Consider the following 16424-nt stretch of genomic DNA (forward strand, 5'->3'; position numbering starts at 1 on the left):
TCGGAACAAGTCTGATCTGTGTGTGTGTGTGATTGAGTGAGTGCATTACGGAGCTGGTAAATCCTTTATTCTGCTGGTGTCTTGCAAACTTAAGCTGTTTTGGGGGTTTTCTGTCAGCTAAATCAGGGGTTAGACCTCTTGCTGCAGGGGAGAGAATGAAATGTTGTGCGCTGTCCAAATTATGCAATGTTAAGCAAACATGATTAGCAAATGGTGTGGCTGTGTCTGCCTGAGAGAGGGTGGGTGTTCATGTGTGTCATTTTTCAGCAGCATGTACCTGTGAAGTGTTAATTGTATGCATCATAAATGAAGAAGAACCCAAACATGCCAGTTGTTATAATCACATTTGTTTCCCATCTTTACTGAAGAGAGATAATGTATTATACTAAACTATTATGTGTTTGCAGTACCATAGGTTCATACAGTATGGCAGTGAAGTAGCTTGGAACCAGTTTCATACTCCCTCAACAATCAGTGTTTGTCATCACCCTGGGCAGTTGCTTTGATTACTGTATGTGTTGCAGTTTCTTAATTACCTGGAGAAGTAGTCGAGGGATTTCTGTAGCTCTGAAACTACAACTTCCTCTTTGTTTTCCCTCCACACTTTTTTTTCTTTCATTCTTCCTACCTGCCTTACTTCCCTATACTCACCATCCACCCTTCTTGCCTTCATGTGATTTAACTGCACCCAGCCGAATTGACTGATGTGCTTTTGTGTTTTTTTTCCCATTGAAATAAGTTTTTATTTGTCATGTTTGTTTACCTACTGTATATTAAAGCTCACTGTTTCATCTGCCTACCACGTCCTAATGAATGGATGCAAAAAGAAACCGAAGTACTAAATCAAACAAGGAACTGACATCCTGTTTTACATGTAAATGGGGACCCTTGCTCCGCACTGCTGCCGTTTTCTCTCTATTCCTTAATCCTAATTTGCCCTTTCCCTATTTGTCATTCTGCCTTCTTTATTTTCCCGCTCCTATTGCTCTGGTTCTGTCCTCCTTGTCCTCCGTCACGGCTCATGCCTGGCATTGGGAGCTGAATGTTTTGCCAAATACTGAGGGCTGAAAGCTGGCAGTCCCGGTGTGCTAACTATATAGACCCGTGCAGCGTGTGTTGTGCCTGCTCAAAGACTTCGCCCACATGGTGTATCCCCTCGTTAGCAAAGATGAACTCTCTGTCCGTCAGCCAAGTTGTCAAGGCGACCTTGAAAACAGGACCAATCAGAGGCACCCTGCTGTGACAGGTCATCGACTTCCAATAATCCGCCTCTCTGTCTGTTTCTTCTCATCCTCCTTCATCCTGACCCTTGACTGGACTTTGAACTTCGCATCTCTATCCAGATCCTGTCCTTGTTAAATAGAATACTCCAAAGATTTCCCTGGAACATAGAGTAACCTGATTATTCATATATATTCTGCATATTTAATGATGTCATGTATGGAAGAAAGGGAAAAGAGAGAGAAAGAAAAAAGTACATTTTCCAGTCAGTTTCTCAATAGGTTTAAAACAGTTGGATGAACTGAGCTATCATATCCAGGTGTCTGAAAAGCAGTAAAAGGTCTTATCGAGGTCTTAACAATTATGTCACCTTGTCCAGACTGAAATATCTCCACACATTTATCCAAACCAACATTTGAATTTTTATTTAATACTTTAGCTTATGATGAGACACAGACAAAACTAATTCCCATCAGCTTCAGCTATACTTTGTCTGTAGTGCTAATTAGCACTGGTTAGCATGCTTATATCCTAAACTGGTGAACATGGTAACATGTTAGCATGCTGATTTTAACATTTAGCTCAAATTACGACTGTTACAGCTCCTCAAAGCAGCTAGTGTGGCTATAGGCTCTTGTCTTTGAACCCAGGTGTAATAGTATTTCAGACATGCAAGACAAAGTAGGGTAGCGGTCGGCAAATAAGTCTGGCATCGGGCCAAATTTTGGCCGGCCAGAACAAAGTCAAATTATTTCAAATCTTTGTATATTTGTGAGCATGTTTAGCTCAGTCGGTACTGTGCGTGACTCCCGGTAGGAATGTTGTAAGATCCATTCCAACTAACTGCGGGTATTTTTTTCTCCCTTGTTAAACAAATTGATTAGAAGGACACTTTTGCACATGCTCACAATAAAGCATGTGCTGCAGTGTGTGTGCGTCCCAGCGTTTGATCTGCATTCATAAACCTACGGACGCTTATTTTCATTTCCCGGAAGAAATTCAGGGGAATCCAATCACACGTTTACTGACGGGTGTGTCAAGCAGGCCAGAGTCTCTTTTGAATGTCGTTCAGAACTCTTCAAAGTAAAGCTCTCAATAAACTTGTCATAAAGCATTGCGCTTTTATTTTGGAGGCACAATCACTTAAGAGGAAGTGATTGTGTGAGTAACTGTATCTGCCATGACAGATCTAATTCAGTAACAGCCGCTATCAATTTCTTTATTTTTTATTTTTCTGCTATCAAAGCAATCTGGCCACGGGCCAGATCTTATTGCTGGCGGGCTGGTTCTGGCCCCTGGGCCACCTATTGCCAACCACTGAAGTAGGACAAGTCATTACAGCTGATGTACCGACTTATACAACCAGCTAACATACTTACAACTAGTTAAATGTTCTCTAGTAGCGATATTGGTTCAGTGATCCAGGACTATTGGTAAAGGCCGCATCATTAATGACCTGAGGGTGGAGAAACTTCAAAAGAGCACCAGCAAGACCCTCAAGGTTCTCTTTGCTCTTATGCAGTAGCTGTGTATGTATATCTGAGCGTATGAGAGTGAGTGTAGTGTGTAGTGGTTAATATGACAAGCTTTATCAGTAGATGTGAACATGTTCCCTGTCGGTTTCTGCTCTCGCCCTTTCATTTCTTTTAGCTGAAGGAGGAGGCGAGAAGAAAGAATGATCACTTAAAAGTGAGAGTACAGGGGGAGAGAAGAAGAGTGAGATAACATGGCTGCACTACTGTACAATATAAGGGAGCAATGTTCAGTGGTTTAAACAGATAAGTGTAACATTTTATGGGAGGTGTAGCCGTGTTTTTAACTCTCTGTGGGAGCAGAGCCTTGTCTGTCTGGGACGACCTGCCCTGCATACAGAAGGCACATAACTTCTCTCTGTTTCACTTGGCTAGCTTTTCTTCCCTTCGATTTAAAAATCAGTTGCATTAAGTATTTCACTGTAATAAATGGAGAAAAGCTTGATCACTGAGTGGAACACTGTCAGCTGGTTTTAGGATTTTTATGCCCTTGTGGATCTGGTTTGTTTTTATTGCATACCCTTACGTTTTTTTCTTTTGTGCATACGCCATATTATACTTTTTTCTTTTTTTTTTTACAATGCTTTGTGACACCAGTGGCATTATTATTTTGAGACCTTGAGACATTTTTGGCATTTCATTAGATGTCTGCTGGTACCGGGTCTAATGGAGGAAACCCAGAATAAAAGCCCTCTCTCTCATCTATTATAGTTTGCTCCTTATTCACAACTCCCTAGGGGATCTCTCGTCTGTCATCTTGCCTGCTGCCCATCTCCTCTGTATAAGTCTTTTTTTTGTTTGCTTCTGTCTCTCCCTCTGTCCTATCTGTGGGAGCTTTTCACCTACAACTGTCATGTATGTCAAACCTGCTGCTGTTTACACCACCTCAGAAGCGAAGCATTCCCATGGGGAAATCAGCCAGTTGTGGTGGTGCATGCTTAAACTGTGATTTAGAGACAGGAACGGTGGCTTCTGGGCACATTTCTGTCTTTTCAGATATACAATGCATTAATTTGTACTGTTTATGTCTGCATCTGTGTGTTTCATTGAGACTCTTAAAGTCCAGTGTCCAGGCAGGCTGTAGTTTACCTAGTAGCAGCCAAAGCAAACCAAGAGGAGACTGCAGCATCTACCTCTGAGGTGGACTGCATTTTAAACAGCCTGCCTACGAACTTGTGTGTGTGTCTCCATCCCATTGTTGTGCAGTAACAAACTGCTGCATTCCCCCACCTTCAATCTATAGAACAACACACATACAGTTTTTCTTAAACAAACAATAATATCACCTTTGTTGATTCCCACATGGAAACTGTCTTTTATCTTGCTCCCCTTCATATGAGGATCAAACGTCAGGGTCAGCTGCGTGTATTGCTTAAAGTAGCACCGCAGTGTGGATGGTCATCACGTTGAATGTCATCAACCCAAGAATCAAGTCATCAGTCAGAATATAAGTGTCGTGTTTAACTTGGTGTGAGCTGAGTGGGAAGTTTTGTCCTTGTGGAACTGTGACCTCCTCTGTGTGTGTGTGTGTGTGTGTGTGTGTGTGTGTGTGTGTGTGTGTGTGTGTGTGTGTGTGTGTGTGTGTGTGTGTGTGTGTGTGTGTGTGTGTGTGTGTGTGTGTGTGTGTGTGTGTGTGTGTGTGTGTGTGTGTGGGTGCATGAGTAGACTTGTGTGTAAGCAACACTTACTCACAGCCCTCCTCTTCTCCCCCCCACAGCTCTCCTTTACAAGCCGATTGACCGTGTCACCAGAAGCACCCTGGTCCTTCATGTGAGTACACAGCTTGCACTTCCACGCCTTTAAAGGATCATTTCACCCAAATTAGTGACAAAAAACCCTGTCTGGTTGATGCCCCCTGTCACAATTGTGATGTCTATGAGTTGTCAGTTCCACCAAAGAGTGATTTCTCTTTAATCGTCTCACATGGTTTCATTTGAATAACTGTTTGAGACGCAAAAAAGATCCAATATTTCGCAAAAAAGCAAATATTAGAGAATGAATACAAATTTGTGTAGCAGAACTTTTTTTCTTATTTTCTCTCCCTTTAATAATCTCACAAACCCTCAGATTTATCTTATGACCTTTTGAAAGGGCCTGACCTCTAAGTTGGGAATCATGCTGGACTAAACTGGCTAACCGCATTTAAATGAGTTAAAAGTAGCTCCTCCTCAAGCAGCTACAACAGTCAAATGCTGGTTATGTATTAATGCATCAGTATTGACAATCTAGTAATGTTGTATATAATAATATATCACATAATATGTCACAAGGGAAATTTACCACAGAACCAATTCTTTGACCACTGGTAGATAGTTCAAGAGTAACTTTGGTATTTTTCAACCTGGACCTTATTTTCCTATCTTTTTGTGTCTATGTGACTTGTTAGGACATCATTTTTTGAAATTGGTCCAATATTGAGGGAGCACGCTGCAGTCAGCATCAATAAACAGGCGTGCATCGTTATCCTGGCAATTGTGCCCTGTCAAAGTATGTCCACTAAAGTGCTTGCTTTTGCCACTGAGAGGCTCAGATTGTTTTTACAAGTGTCTAACAACATTATAGAAAGGATCTCTAAAGAGAAAAGAGCAAGATTATTTTTGTTAAACCAGAAACAGCCGTTAGTTTGTTTGTGTTGTGACGTTGTTTTTGTTTGTTAATGTGTGACTTTGGAGTTTTAAAGGGTTAAAAACACCAAAGTCGCACAATAACTCAAACTAACTGATCGAGTCAGTGGGAGACCACAGAGGTAAAATTACTATTAGGAGTCTGGTGGCTTTGACGAGAGAGATATAGTGACTGTTTCTGTTTAAACAAAAAGGCTCTTTCTCTTAAAGAAAGGTTTAACTCTGTAAGGATCCTTTCGATACTGTTGTCAGACCCATATAATAATACTCTGAGCATGTCCGTGGCAAAAGGACTTGTAATGGAGTATGCTGGTATTGGTACTTAAAGGATATAAGTACTTATTTCACCACTGAATAAAACGAAAATATTAAATTTGCATGGACAGATACCAATAGAGGTTAAGTGAGAAAATATGTCTTGTTGTTATAATTTGGTGACCTCACAACAAATCCACCCTTGAGAGTAAAACTTTGACTCTTACATATCATAATTCTTGGTTAGCTACTCCACACAACAACCCAAGTGCTGAGAAGTCAAAGCCTGCTTTTTGTTATTTATCAGTCTCCTGCTGGGCAAAATAAGCCCACCTCTTTGGATGAGTAATAATTAAGTGGAAACTGCCAATCAAGCATGGCTACGTTTGCATGAAGCTGTCAGAACAACATGCCAAGTGCATCTGAGGCTACTGTGTGTGCGTGTCCGTGTGTGTGTGTGTGTGTGTTTCTATGAAGGTCATGTTCTTATTATTCATGCAAAATAAGGTAAAAATTGGCAGTGTTAGTTTTGAAAGAGAGACAGCTGCTCAGGCCTCTGTTGTCAACTGTCCTGTTCATCATCTTGCTAGACTGATGAGGGCATCTTCAGTAAAAATAAAGAAATGAGATAGCTTAAGAAAGCTGTGTTTGTGCTGTGCAATTATGTTTTGAATCAGAACTTCTGCTTATGCTTGGATGATTTTTTGTCAGAAAGGGAAAATGGATTTCTAACAATATACAGTATAAGGTCAAAATTACTTTAATGTCAAAAGACATTTTCAAATTTTACCAGAGTAAAGCTGAATGTGTCGTAGCAGACACCGTGACTGTGTGCGTCTATGTAAACATGTGTGTTTGTGCATGTGTTGCAGGACTTACTGAAACACACTCCCAAGGACCACCCGGACTTCCCCCTCCTGCAGGACGCTCTGCGGATCTCTCAGAACTTCCTCTCCTCCATCAACGAGGAGATTGACCCTCGCAGGACTGCTGTCACCACGCCCAAGGGAGAGGTGTGTGTGATTATTAGTAAATCCAAGTGGCATTTCACCCGTGCCAAGGTTATCAGCATTGTGTATGCGTTGAGGGCGCAACAAGAAGTGACATCAGGTGTTCTCTTAGGCCCGTCAGCTGGTGAAGGATGGCTTCCTGGTGGAGGTGTCGGAAAACTCCAGAAAGTTACGGCACGTCTTCCTCTTTACCGATCTGCTGCTCTGTGCCAAGATGAAAAAGACTTCTGTCGGGTGAGTCCGCTTTACCTTTTCCTCTCTATCCAGATTATCAAAACAGTGTATTCACCACAGAGCCATTTAAATGTCCACTCTTTTAGGATTATCCCCTCTATGTTTCTATCTATCTATCTGCACGTCATTCGTTTTTCCTTCCACATCAGCACGTCAACAGAACCAGAAAGGATGACACCGGCACTTCACAAAAGATCCTGTCTCTCTTTCTGTTTCTGGCTCTGCAAAGCGAGAGGGCTTTTTGAAGCCTCTCTAACAAAGAGAAAGACTAGCAGGCATTTTGCCTGAAGAGTGGAGGAGAGTAGCAGATATACACGGTGAATAGGTTGTGAGGATGACGGTGTTACTCAGAAAAGTGCATGTAAGTACAAGCAGGGGGTTGTGTGTTTCAGGAGCCGTTCCATTTGAGCTTGTGTGTGTGAGATGACACATGTCCATAGATTAAGCGTCACATTTATGGGATTGCGTGTCACTCGCTTCGTCAGCATGGCAGCCGCTGTTAGCCTGATTGGATCTCATTGTAGTTGACATTCACCGTCTGTGTGTCATTTGCAGCCACCCCTCACTTGGAGGAACACACAATGTTGCCATAACTACCAGACCCTGTAAATCAGACTATTATGGTCTGTAGTGTTATCTTCGTGTGCCGCCCACATGCTACACACACACAGTTAGAGCAGAGCAACCATCCAGAAACTCAGTCACCTTGGGTTAAGTCGCTGAGGATCCTTAATCCCACTGCATCCAATCATTATCTCAGTTTATTATTTTGGAATTAGTCATGTCAAATGTTCCTGGTTGTGTATTTTAACATGTGAGAGTGCACTAGACAGAAAATTAATGGATGGTCTGTAAAACAAAGACATCTCCCAAAAGACCAGAGAGCATTGAGACACAAGGGGGGAATCAGAGGCTCGGGAATGGCTTCAAGGGGTGTAAAATGAATGTACTTGGTTGATAAATAACTGAATAGCCCATCTTTCCTGTGCGGCTGATGTCCGTGAATACATTTTTATTGGAAGTCCAAACGACAGATTCCAAAAGTCAATTCGGTGTTAAAATAAATTCTTGTCATTCCTGTCCTTGGTAAAATATACTGTACTTTCATCAGAATTTGCGATATTGAATAGTTTTCCCGCAAAGAAGAAGATATTACTGACTGTGAAATGCAGACTTGTGTCATTTTGTGTTTCTCACTTTGGTACGCTCCAGAAAATACACCCATTTCCCTCTAAAACCATCCGGTGTATGGCCATTAGAAATGTGCAATAATCTATTTGAAACTAATCTTGTTAAATAAAAAAATTTAGACCTAACATATGAGAAGTTTGTTACCACTATGAATCGTCATTATAAAGCTGTTCAAATTGTCCTTCTGATCAAGATGTCGTGCTGGTAATGAGTTGTCTGTGCAGCACCCAGGAATGCTAATGAAAAGCTCATTAGCGACAATGAAAATCAATCTTCTCAGCCCCATTGGAAGTAGCACTCTGCTGAGAGCTCATCATTTCCAATAATATAGCTTTGTGACTATGAATAGGCTGAAAATTATTCCGTATTTTGAATTGTAAAGTAATACATTTATTATTAGTATGTGATTTTCTTTCTTTATAAAATAGTCAATGTTTAACCTGTTTATTTAGTGATGTGTATCCATTACAGTAATGTCTTTCCACCGCAAAACAAGTCAAATCATCTCTCAATAAGAATGCTTTGTCGAAATTAGACCAGAGATACATTAATTATGGCATTACAAAGCTTTCTTAAATTATTAGTGTGTCCTTTTTAATTTTTCATGTCTGGAAAATGGCCATCATGTCATACTTTTTTCACTGCCTTTGTTTAGTAGATCTTTATATCTTTGTGTGTCCTCAACTGATTTGGTGAAAAAAGGTGATTTTTTTTTTTTTAATGACTTTGACTAATTATGTTTCATGTTCTCCTTCTGAATCCCTGTACTCCTGCATCCATCCATCCTTTTCCTCTTTGTACATCTACAGTCGCCATCAGCAGTATGAGTGCAAGTGGTACATCCCTCTGGCGGACTTGACTTTCCAGACTCTGGACGACTCCGACTCTTGCCACAGCATCCAAGTCCTGCCAGAGCATGAGATCGAGGAGATGAAGATCAAGATCTCAGTCTTAAAGAGTGAGATACAGAAGGAGAAGGTAATCCTGTTGGTTTTTACTGGCAGGTGGAGACAGTATTCAAATAGCTTAGAAAGACATAGCCAGTTAGCACGGGTTTAACACTGAGACAGGGGACTGAAACAAGTATTGATGCAAAAGAGTAGATGGAGTAAGAGTAAGTAGATGTAATGTTACCACATTTTACTGTGTGTTGATAGGTGACGGTTAAACCTGCTGGGATTCACTTTGAAGGCATATCACAACCACACATTTGTGTAATATCGAAAACTTAGACTGATGCTGCAGTGTTCACTCAGAGTACAGAAGAATATGTGTTTGTACATGTATAGAAACATATGAAACATTTGGTGCCGAGGTACACATGATATTAGGAAATTGGTTCTTTTAAAATCAGTCCGAGAAACCTCTCTTTTCCTTGAGCTGGAACTTCCAGGTTCCTTAAAATGAATTGTTCTTCATGTTCTAAGAAACCGAAACACAAACAGGTGACTCAGGAGGGAAGTTTCGACTTATATGTCCAGTGAAACTTTGATAGTGATCTATGTCTTTATCATGGCATACGCAGACCTTCGTGGAAGACTTAGTTTTCCTTATTGGAACCACTGTACCTTTTAACTCTGTACTTTTCATACGCACCTTTGTTTGTCTTGGACAGTCAAGAAACTCCTGCAATTGTGAGTGCTTAAAAACACAGACAAAACTAGTAAGAGCCGAACATGTATGATCCTAGACTGGGGGAAAAACATGAAACCCAAAACAAAACAATTTTCTTTCTTAAATAAAAGTAAAAAAAATGTGCCTCCCTCCTGATATCCAAATTCAACTGTGATTTGCACCAGTGATCCAAGTGCTTCACACTTACACAGGCAAATGTTTGGCATTGCATCAGCCTTTCTTGTCTATCCCTGTCAGTGCTGAAACAATCAAAACAATAGTAACAAGCCTCCAAAAGCTCCAAGTATGTACAGTAATATGCCAGTCGCGCCCCCGCAGCTTCAGGAGCAGAGAGTTCCTGTTATTCCCCTCTCACTGTGTTAAACTCGCCCACCAGGGGCAGAGTGAGTGACCACGGCTGGTATTTAGAGTCAGAGGAGGCCAGGGCAGCTGATTGTATCCAGGCTCTGACTCACTGCTTCCTGGCAAGGGCTGGGAAGGATGTGTGTATTTGTTTTCCTTCAGTACTGACAAGAATCTGAGATCCTTGAATTATATATCAAGAATCTCAGAGCACCGAGCTCACTTTCAGGAGCTTATCCACAGTCTTTCCTGTAAAATGGCAAATATTATCAAAGATTTTGGTACCCCTGTACCATGCCGATAACAGCATTGTTTCCATTTCTGTTTTAACAGGTCATTATAAAATGTTGTGTAAATTAGAAACAAAATCAGTACCATAGTTTGTTCTCACAATATACTCATGTTTATACAGTCTACTTCTCCGTTATATTAAAAGCTGTTGGATAGTAACTGAAAGTTTAAAATGTAATTTTAGTACGTCTTTTATGATCCAGGATCATACAAATCAAAGGAGTGGATGCACAAACACTTGATTCACATTATAATCACATTTTAGTCTCCTGTTGTGATTTGAGAGTAGAGAAACAACATACAGATTCTGATAAACCTCAGGAGCAAAACCAGCTATGAACTCGCACAATCTTCTCAAGTAGAGTAAAAGAATCAGACTCATTAAAATGAAAATAGCCTCATATTTTGCTGTAAGAAAACGAATGACTGCAACTAATGATTATTGTCAGTGTTGATTGTTTTTTAGATTGAAAGATTAGCTGCTTGGTCCAGAAAATTGTGAAATCAGTATTTACCAGAGCCCAAGATGACGTCTTCAAATGTCCTTTTTTTCCCCACAACCCAAAATCATTCAGAAAACTGGAAAGTATTCACATTTAAGAGGCTGGAATCAGAGAATGTTGACCTTTTTTTGATTAATCAGTTATCAGAATAGTAGGCAATTAATTTAATAGTCAACAACTAAACGATTAATCGTTGCAGCTCTAGCTATTCGACAAATTACAATGAAGGTGTTTCCTTCGTTTGATATAGTTTTATTCTCGTGGTTACAAGAGACTAAAGAAAAAAGAAGAACGCCTCATATTTTAGTGAAGGGCTTTTCAAATTCTGACAATATTTAGTATTTAGTAGTTAGCTGTGGGTTATAACTTGAAGCATGAAGTTTTTATTTAAGCCTATGATTGTTCACATTTTGAAAAATTGGCAACATTCAAGTTTGATTCAGGAATATTAGAAAGTTCTTTTTGCAATGCACCTATAGATGTACAGACAGCTATCACTGGATTACATTTTCATTTACTCATTTAGCTGACGCTTTTATCTTAAGCAACTTACAATTGCTGTATGTCAGAGGTCGCATGCTTGGCACAACGAGGGGTTAAGTGTGCTCAGAGACACGTTGGTGGATGTATCGCAGTGGGAATCAAACCCGGGTTCCCCCACAGGCATGTGTCCATCCACTGCATCTTCGCCTTGATTTTGAAGAAAACTCAGAGAAGGAGTACTCCCTCACTCCTCCCCTTCGGTTCTTGAAAACCTCTGTTTTAGACATGATAGAGGCTGTACAGCAATGTTTAGTTTTTCACTTTCTCTCTATCACTTAATTAATCTGGTATCAATTCCAGCACTAAATGAGATTCTCTGTCTGTTCGCTTGTTTTGTGTTTAGAAAGCACCGAAGGGTCAGAGTCGCGTGGAGCGTCTGAGGAAGAAGATGAATGAGCAGGAGTCGTGGCTGCTCCTGCACTCCCCCACCATCCCCTTCCGCATCCACAACAAACATGGAAAGGTAATCTTCCCTTGCCATCCTGTCAATCTCTGCGTCCATGTAGCTGCAATGCTCGAGTCTCACCACTGGAGGGAGACATGTACCTTTCAAAAGAGTCTGTGATAAACTAGATTTAGAGTTTGATTAGATTTAGCTTTCCAAGATAAAAATGTCATGATCATCAGGATTATCTTGGCTTTTCTAGTGGTTTTTAAATACATTTGTGTTTTCCATTTTCTGTAACAAATCTGCAATACTTTTCTAATGGTGTGGTTTTCTGTGTGTATCCAGAGCTTCCTGTTCCTCCTCTCCTCAGATTACGAGAGGTCAGAGTGGAGGGAAAGCATCCAGAAACTCCAGAAGAAAGGTGACACTGTCTTTGAGTTGAATTGTTCCATTGACTGTTTCTGTCCTTAAAAAACATTGTGTGCTTCATCTTAAAGTGGCTTGAAACCACTTCTTTACATGCTCTACCACAGAAAAGTGAAAGTTTGACCACAGCTGTGTGGTTGCTGTGTTTTTTCCAGATCTCCAGACATGTGTGTTAAGTTCCGTCGAGCTCCAGGTCCTGACCAGCTCCTGTTTCAAACTCCGAACTGTCCACAACATTCCTGTCACCAGTAACAAAGACGGTGAGAAACACACGCGCACACACACACACACACACACACACACACACACACACACACACACACAAAGAAGACACAATATCTTCTTTATCCTCTCATGTTTGGATGCTTTGTAAGTTTCTCTTGCTTTCTCTTTTTTTTTTCTTCCTGCAATCACAAAATTCCCTTTGCTCCTTCCTCTCCTCTCTGCTTTGAGTTTAGATTCACACAAAAGCATCTATTACACTCTCAGCACAAAAAGCCACATAATGAGAGAGGGGGGCCTTGCAGGAGAGAATCTAGGTTGCAATATGTTTCTCATCTAGCTTGTAGCAGTCAATGCCACGCAGTGTGTCGGCGGTGGCCTGCGCTGAGCTCTCAGCTCCTATATGTTTGTTTTTGCTCCAGATCTCCGCGTTGCACCGCTTTCAGAGGCTGGTGGTGACATTAAAGCCATCTGGCCAACTTACTCTGACCCCCCCCTCCCAAAATGCCACAAGGGTCTCTGCTTTCCCGTGCATACACAATACACATGCATAACCACAGAGCTGACCGTGAGGTTTCAAGACACTGAAAGGGGCACTGTCTCAATCTTTCTCACGTCATACAAAAAAAGATCCATGTTTCTGTCTTTTACAACAGTATCTTTATCCCATGCTCTAGTTTGCCATTATTTTGACATCCAATACCTTTACAGTTGTGATTGTAGAGATTCTTAATTTAATTTTGCTTTCTGGTGGCTGAGAAGGACACAATAAGTCACTGCTGGGGTGTTCCCTGCACTGAAATGCTTCAGATGTCAGTTTCCAGTTGAACAGTGAAATGCAGTACTGAGGCTTTTTCTTTGAGAGTGTTAGGTGCTTTCGCCGTCATTTATGCTCAGGCTACTTACCCAGTTTTTCCTTTAGTTATAACATCATATCAATTTCCAATTAATTTACATTAATATGTTTCAGATTTTACATTTAAATATTTTGGTGTCGAAACCAGCTGTGGCTGCAACGAATTTCTTACTTCTACTAAAATTACGTCCACAAAAACTGCTTCTTTTGTCAGACACCTCGACTGACAACATCATGGAAAGGATCACCCGGGAGTCACTTGTAGTGATCAGTGTCCAAAAGTAGCACTTTTTGTGGACGTAACTTTGATGGGCACAATTACCCCGAAAGAATACGTTGCAGCCGGCCTACAGGCGGTTCAAGCCATCTACTGCATGGATTCCAAAACTTTTTATACCTACTAGTCATTTCCACACCAAAATATGGGACAATAGAGAGCCCAGGTTAAAAAATTAAGAAAAGAAGAAGTTTTTTTCAAATGCATACTGTACTGCAAGGGCAGAAGATCATATATATGGCTGTTTAGCGGAACATGCTTTAATAATTTGCCACTTTGTGGATGTCGAATGTGCTCCAAATTTATAGTCCTCATTCTGTAAAGGAGATCAAAGAGTCTGTGAGAGGTTTTTGGAGAAAGATCAGATTTAACTGACAAATCCCTTAGATTGATATTTGCCTTGAAAGTCATGATGGTAGGTTATTCAAATGAACATTTCTCAATCAATAATCAATAAAATGCCAATGTCTCCTTATAATTCTAATAAGCATTTTGAGTTTTAAACTGTAAAAACAATGTAAGATTTACTTTTCTCCATTCAGTTGCTCCAAATAAGATCTGTATCAGTAGCAGACTTTGTTTGACTTGCTTTATAATCTCTCACCATGCACTTCTCCCTCAGCTCATTATTAAACTAGTTTGGCTAACAACTGCTTTGACGGATTCCAGGAGGTTTTTACTAACGTAGATGTTAACTTGCCTTGCGGATTTGATTAAACCCTCACCTTTCTACTATGTAACAGGTCCGTTGTTCTTCAGGTTGTTGATATTTTCCTTTTCTTTCCCCAGGGAAGTAATATCCCTGTGTGTTAAAACAGAGCTCCGGCTCCACGTCATAAACACAGACGCATACATACATACACACACCTCAGTGACGTGTCAAGCAGGGAGCACAGTAGGGTTTTAAATAGAGTCCAGCTGGTGAAGGAATGTTTCTCGTAACGAACATGATGAATGATATTGCAGAGACCCTTAAATACACTTTCATTTGACTCCTTTGATAGAATTGTTTTTTGAACATTATATTTATTGAATTTTAACAAAACAAACAAGTGATACATTTGACAAGCATACAATTTGATAAGCTTAATATTTCACAACTTAATCCCCAAAGTAAAAAGTAAAAACATCACATAACAGAGTAACAAAGACAATGATTAAAAAAAAAAAAAAAAAAAAAAAAAACACAACTCGGCAGTCAGCTTTACTTTCTTATTTCCTTCATAATGTCTTAGAAACTCAGTTAATGGTGACCATATTTCTTCAAAATTTCTTCCCTTTCCTCTAACAATATAAGTGAGTCGTTCCAATACAATACATGATGCCATCTCCTTCACCCACATATGATTTGAGGGTACATCCATTTTCTTCCAGTATAGAGATATTAACCGCCTGGCTTGCAGGAGTCCAAAGTCAATCAGTTTTTCAACAATTCTATCAAAGTCTGATTGACTTTGATAGAATTGTTAATATCATTTAGCACATATTCCTTAATGGATTTCCACAGGTTATTGTTCAAGTGAGGTGAAGTGAAAGAGACTGATCCCAGTTTTTGCTTTCAAAGCAGCATATAGGCCACCCCGAAGCTGAACGTTTGAACCTTGTCTCGGTTAAACTCCCCTGTCGCTTATATACAAACACACGCACTCACCTTTAACCCCTGACTGCTCTCCTCTGAGGCGCCTACAGTAGAGCTCCAAACAGTCCTGCAGCCCTCCATCGTAGTTTAATTAGCAGGAAACAGCCAGGCTTCACAGGCCTCAACTAAAGCAAGACTGGATCCCCTTCATGTGTCTGTCAGCTGGACGGGGGGGCATATCAGGCCACCCAACAAACCTCCACCCATGAATATCCAGTCGGCGGTCAGCTCAGTTGTTATGGCAGAAGAAGAATATTTGTTGATATGAGGTCTAAAGCCGATGTTTTCACTTGTGCTCAAATAAATTGCTTTCCTCAAGACTTCTTAATGGTTTAAGACATTCAGGCCTGCACACAGTTTAAAAGTAAAAGTTAAGGTGGTGTCTACACAATGGGCCCCAAGCAAGAACGTATTCTTATCCTAACTCGCTCTTACTATTTCTTTCCCTGATGAGATGCACGTTCGTGAGATGTGAAAATAATCAGAATCTGTGCCCCGAAATTGCCATATAAGGCTGCCTGTTCTGCTGCATTTGTGGCCAGGTTTCATTCACAAAAAGTGTTACCAAGGAGTTAAAAAAAACCACACAGCTGGGGTTAAGATCCTGCTTTCAGAAATCTGCCGACAAAAACATAACAAATTAAGTGTCTGTCGAGGTGTTAGTGACCCAAAATATTAGAAAAAATTAATAGAACTGTTGCCAATGGTTTGATATTATTTTTTTTATATTTTTATTTTATTTAAAAGGGACAGTGCATATCAATGAACATATTAGCTTTTCAGCAATATAAATATGCCAGAATTACCCCAAAGGCTATTTTCCATCTGTAGTATAAATGTAGTTAGTCACTAAAAGAACGTCTTTGTAGAGCAAAACGGTCCATGACTAATGTGAGAAGCAGTCAACAGGATGTGACGGTCACAGAGATATTAGACGAGTATATTATGGACTACTGTAGGTGATGTTACGCTGTCGATGCAAAAGAGAATATAGAGACCTGCATAAGTTAAGCTACTGTGCTGAAATATTCCAGTAAGATCTGCAGCAGAGATGTGACTGAAATGACATCAAGAGATCCAGTAGTGCTCAGGAGGTGATTTCCTTTCTTTCCATGTCCATCTGTGAATCTATCTCTCCCGTGCACAATGTTGATGTGGCACACAGACTGGATGCATGAGTAGCTTACAAGTCATAATTTGCAATGACTGTTTATAATTTTTTTACGCACACATAC

At 40.4% G+C, this 16424-nt stretch overlaps 1 protein-coding gene across 4 annotated transcripts in view; it reads left to right on the top strand.

Annotated features, from left to right (window-relative positions):
* The window catches only part of abr (ABR activator of RhoGEF and GTPase), a 124830-nt gene that overhangs the window by 65702 nt on the left and 42704 nt on the right, over positions 1-16424 (top strand). For all 4 annotated transcript variants that reach the window (XM_038708302.1, XM_038708303.1, XM_038708305.1 and 1 more), the window contains 7 exons: positions 4471-4523; positions 6505-6645; positions 6755-6876; positions 8877-9045; positions 11725-11844; positions 12115-12190; positions 12351-12455. In XM_038708302.1, coding sequence (XP_038564230.1) covers positions 4471-4523; positions 6505-6645; positions 6755-6876; positions 8877-9045; positions 11725-11844; positions 12115-12190; positions 12351-12455 — 786 coding nt within the window. The remainder of the gene's footprint in view (positions 1-4470; positions 4524-6504; positions 6646-6754; positions 6877-8876; positions 9046-11724; positions 11845-12114; positions 12191-12350; positions 12456-16424) is intronic.

Source organism: Micropterus salmoides, unplaced genomic scaffold (assembly GCF_014851395.1).
Source record: "Micropterus salmoides isolate LMB-PRFRI ecotype aquatic unplaced genomic scaffold, ASM1485139v1 Ms_hic_scaffold_9, whole genome shotgun sequence".
Taxonomy (NCBI): Eukaryota; Metazoa; Chordata; class Actinopteri; order Centrarchiformes; family Centrarchidae; genus Micropterus; species Micropterus salmoides.